This window comes from Penaeus japonicus, unplaced genomic scaffold, assembly GCF_977035675.1.
Source record: "Penaeus japonicus unplaced genomic scaffold, GWHDUDI00000001_assembly GWHDUDI00000040, whole genome shotgun sequence".
NCBI lineage: Eukaryota > Metazoa > Arthropoda > Malacostraca > Decapoda > Penaeidae > Penaeus > Penaeus japonicus.
This window is the reverse complement of record NW_028234442.1, coordinates 24,964,607-24,968,237: the sequence shown is the minus strand read 5'-3', so window position 1 is coordinate 24,968,237 and position 3,631 is coordinate 24,964,607. Positions and strand designations below refer to the sequence as shown.

General features: G+C 36.5%; 1 protein-coding gene across 1 annotated transcript; it reads left to right on the top strand.

Moving 5' to 3' along the window:
* Positions 1–322: 322 nt before the first annotated feature.
* On the top strand, positions 323–2,584 carry LOC122256537 (myb-related transcription factor, partner of profilin). Its single transcript, XM_086533841.1, has 3 exons — positions 323–864; positions 1,526–1,657; positions 1,916–2,584. The coding sequence occupies exons 1-3, from the start codon at positions 582–584 to the stop codon at positions 2,248–2,250; spliced, it is 750 nt and encodes a 249-aa protein (XP_086389967.1). The 5' UTR covers positions 323–581; the 3' UTR covers positions 2,251–2,584.
* Positions 2,585–3,631: the final 1,047 nt, after the last annotated feature.

Below are 3,631 nucleotides of genomic sequence, written 5' to 3'. Positions count from 1 at the left end.
TTACCATCAAAGATCGCAAAACACAATTGCAACATTTATCATCATCATCACACCCTAACACCACTAACTTAATCATCCTCTCTCGCCCAACACAGTAACAAAATCAAGAAAAAGGAGCAACACTAAAGACACACAGAAGGCAAAGTTCCTTACTGCCCATTTGCTCAAAATAGTCATGACACAAATAAGCCATTAACGGACCGAGGAGTGTGTTGGTACTTTTGCCCGCAACTGTACAGCGAGTTAAACTGCACTAATCTTAATTCAGTTGAGCTGTTCCAGTGCTAGAATGACTCTCCCTTGTTACATTATCTTCCAGGGGCCGGATTCACTAACATACGATGGTAAGGCATTTACCAGCTATCAACTACCAGAGCGTTTACCAGTCATGGCAAAGTGGGATTCATCAAGCGATGATAAGTCGCCTGGTAAAGGTAAATAGACTTTATCACCGTAATTTGATGGTAACTCTGGTAAATCGATTCCGCCAATCAGCGAGCGCCTTACATAATTCTCTAGGCTCTCTTGACCAATCCCGTAACAAGTAAACAAAACCCTACAAAAGAGCGCGCTTTTCGAGGATGGCTGCATCAATGTCAAAGAAGAGGAGGCCGAATTTCAGCAGTGATGAGGTTTTGGCTCTCATTGCAACGGTGCAACAACATCAAGACATTCTAGAGGGGCCCCTGACTGCTACTGTTTCTTATGAAACGAAGGTCAAGACATGGGAAGCGGTGACAGCAGCCGTAAACGCCACAGGGAAGACGCTCCGAAGTCCCGAGGAAGTCAAGCTTAAGTATATTGACTTCAAGAGCAACACCAAGAAGAAACTGAGTATTAGAAAAAAACTTCTGACAGAAACAGGTAAGGTCATATACAGTTATAAATAGATGTTAAAGTTATCAGTTTATGGAGATGTTAGGCTTGAAATAAGGAATAAGTCAGTTTCTTTTAGTACAGACATGGCGCCTCGGCAAAGGCCAACAAAATGCAATTGTGTGTGCTATGTATTCTGTCAAATAATATCTGGAAGTGCTTCTTTTTTTGATATGCATAAAGTGTGGGCCTTTAACCATTGCTAGGGGATACATAGTTGTCTGTGAGCATTTTCACTGTACCTTATTCATGTGACTCTGTCATGTATGATTACAAAACCTTATGAACTTTAATGCAAAATGTCTTAAAAAAACTTGTTGATTATTCATTAAACACCTAGGAGAGATGTAATTGCATTAAGTCATTTTTGGATTTGGTAGCCTTAGTTTGTAATTTTCTCTCAATAGTCTATTTTGCATAATCCAATGCAGAATGAAACTAAAATATCAAACTTTTGTAAAGATTGTTAGCTGTTGCTGACATCACACATTTAGGAAAATTATTCAGAAAAGCTGTAACTCTGTAGTATTTGTTAAATATCTTGAACTGTTTTGTAAATTGATTTATATGATATAATCTCTAAGGATGTAGCATTATTTCCATGAACCTAGTCTTGGGCTTGAAAATAATAATGTAATGATATTTACAGGGGGAGGTCCACCTACTGCTCCACCTCTGACTCCTGCTGAGGAGGCCATGGCCCAGCTGATAGACCCTGCTGTCATTTATGGCATCTCGGATGCACTGCAGTCAGAGTCCTATGAAGCTCTTCCTGACATTGGTAAGTAGACTGAACCAAACTTATTCATAACCAAAGCTTGGCCAGATATAATTCAAATTTTATTCTCATAAAGCTTTAATTATTTTCTATCTCCATATGTTAGTCATTCTTTGACTGTTGTCAACTATGGTATTAATATTTTTTTTTTATAATATTAATATTAATATTGTCTATTTGTATTTATTGTTCAAGGAATTATGTACATGTTCTTATAACATACTCAGTATATGTGATTAATTAAACTTTCTTATCATTCAGCAACGGTCATTGTAGAGGAGAATGAACCTCTGGGGCCTGCTCCAACTGGACCTGAGACAGAAGAGCGGAGTCAGCCACATGAAAGTCCCTGCGAAACACCAGCACACAGTAGGCCAAGCAGCAGGAGTTCCAGCACTACACACCAGGCAGTAGGATCTCGCATGCTGGAAATACAAGAAGGTATCCTCGAGGAGGTGCGAGGAATGCGCAGTGCAGTGGAGGACCAAACAGCTGTTCTCCGCAGTGCAATAGAGGGCCAGACAACAGCCCTATTGTCAATAAATGAAACCTTATTGGGCTTGACAAATGCCATAAAGAATTTAACAAAACCATAGTGTTATATTTTGCATTTTTCTATTGTATATTTTTTTTCTCTTCACCCCCACCCCTGCTGCCTCTTCTCTCTTCCTGATCCCTTATTTCTTTTATTCCTTCCTTCTCTCTCTTCTCTTTTTGTTACTTTCACTTTCATTTTTTCTCTTGCTTCTTGTGTATTTCATTTTATATTTTTCTATTGTATCACTTTTTCTTTCTCTTCACCCTACCTATTCCCCTCTCCTTTTCCTCTCTTTTCCTTTCATTCCTTCTCTCTCCTTTCTCTTTTTGCTACTTTCATTTTCATTTCCTCTCTTTCCTTATCATTTTATCTCTTTCATTTTATTTCTTTCCTTCCCTATTTCCCTATTTATAGTTTTCATGAATTGTTAATAAATGTAAAAAAAAAATGTCTTTTATTTATGGTATAACAAATCTGTGAAAGTAATGTGATATAACAGCTGGTAATGCCACGACTTTTATAGAAAAGTTTTGCTTTGATAAAAAAAATATAAAAAGTTAATTTTATCATACAAGGGAACTGTACATGGAAAGAAGGTACAATGCATTTTCTTTTAAATAAATTTATTCACACTAGAAAAATATATAAGCAAAATATACAAATAGACATTCCAGTATCAACTACAAATCTTTGGTATGAAATAGGAAAAATAAAAATAGAATTAACACAAACATAAATATGGAAGTTCAATGTAAAAATATAGCCATTCCACTACAAACCATAAGTCTATGGTTCAAGAAACTATATAAAGTCATATGAAAAATAAGTCCTATACATGAATATATTATATATTTTTTCTCCATAAAGTATATATACTAAATTAACAAACATTAAATGTAATACTTCCATTGGCACTAGAAATAAATCAATAAAAAATTAAATCAAACAATTAAAATGAGCCGTTTATGAGTGCCATCCTCTCCTGCTGAGCACTTCTATCAATCATGAAATTCATCACGGCTTCCTCTGGTGAATCATCAACCTCAAGTAAATCATCAAAAGGAATTCTCCTTTGGACACACACATTATGCAGGAATAGGCAGGAAGCAACTATCTTTGCACACTTTTCTGGTGTATATTGGAGTGCACCTCCTGACTTGTGCAAGCAGCGGAACCTACTTTTGAGCACCCCAAAGCATTTTTCAATAACTGCTCTTGTGCAAGCATGGCTGCTATTATAGCGTCTCTCCGCTGGTGTTGTTGGCTCTGCCAAAGGTGTCATTAGGCAAGTTTCCAGAGGATACCCTGAGTCTCCTGCAAAACAATAAAGTACTTTGGTTAATCATACAAGCAAATATGATATGCACACTTTAAATACTGTAATATACTTTACAGAAAATATGAGAAAGGTCAAATACATATCAGTCATACAATAAATG

What these genes read in the sequence shown, in the direction of transcription:
- LOC122256537 (XM_086533841.1), top strand. Translation starts at nt 582, where the DNA reads ATGGCTGCATCAATGTCAAAGAAGAGGAGGCCGAATTTCAGCAGTGAT. An exon ending in AAAACTTCTGACAGAAACAG is followed by an intron (nt 865 to 1,525) that starts GTAAGGTCATAT and finishes TGATATTTACAG; the next exon opens with GGGGAGGTCCACCTACTGCT. An exon ending in TGAAGCTCTTCCTGACATTG is followed by an intron (nt 1,658 to 1,915) that starts GTAAGTAGACTG and finishes CTTATCATTCAG; the next exon opens with CAACGGTCATTGTAGAGGAG.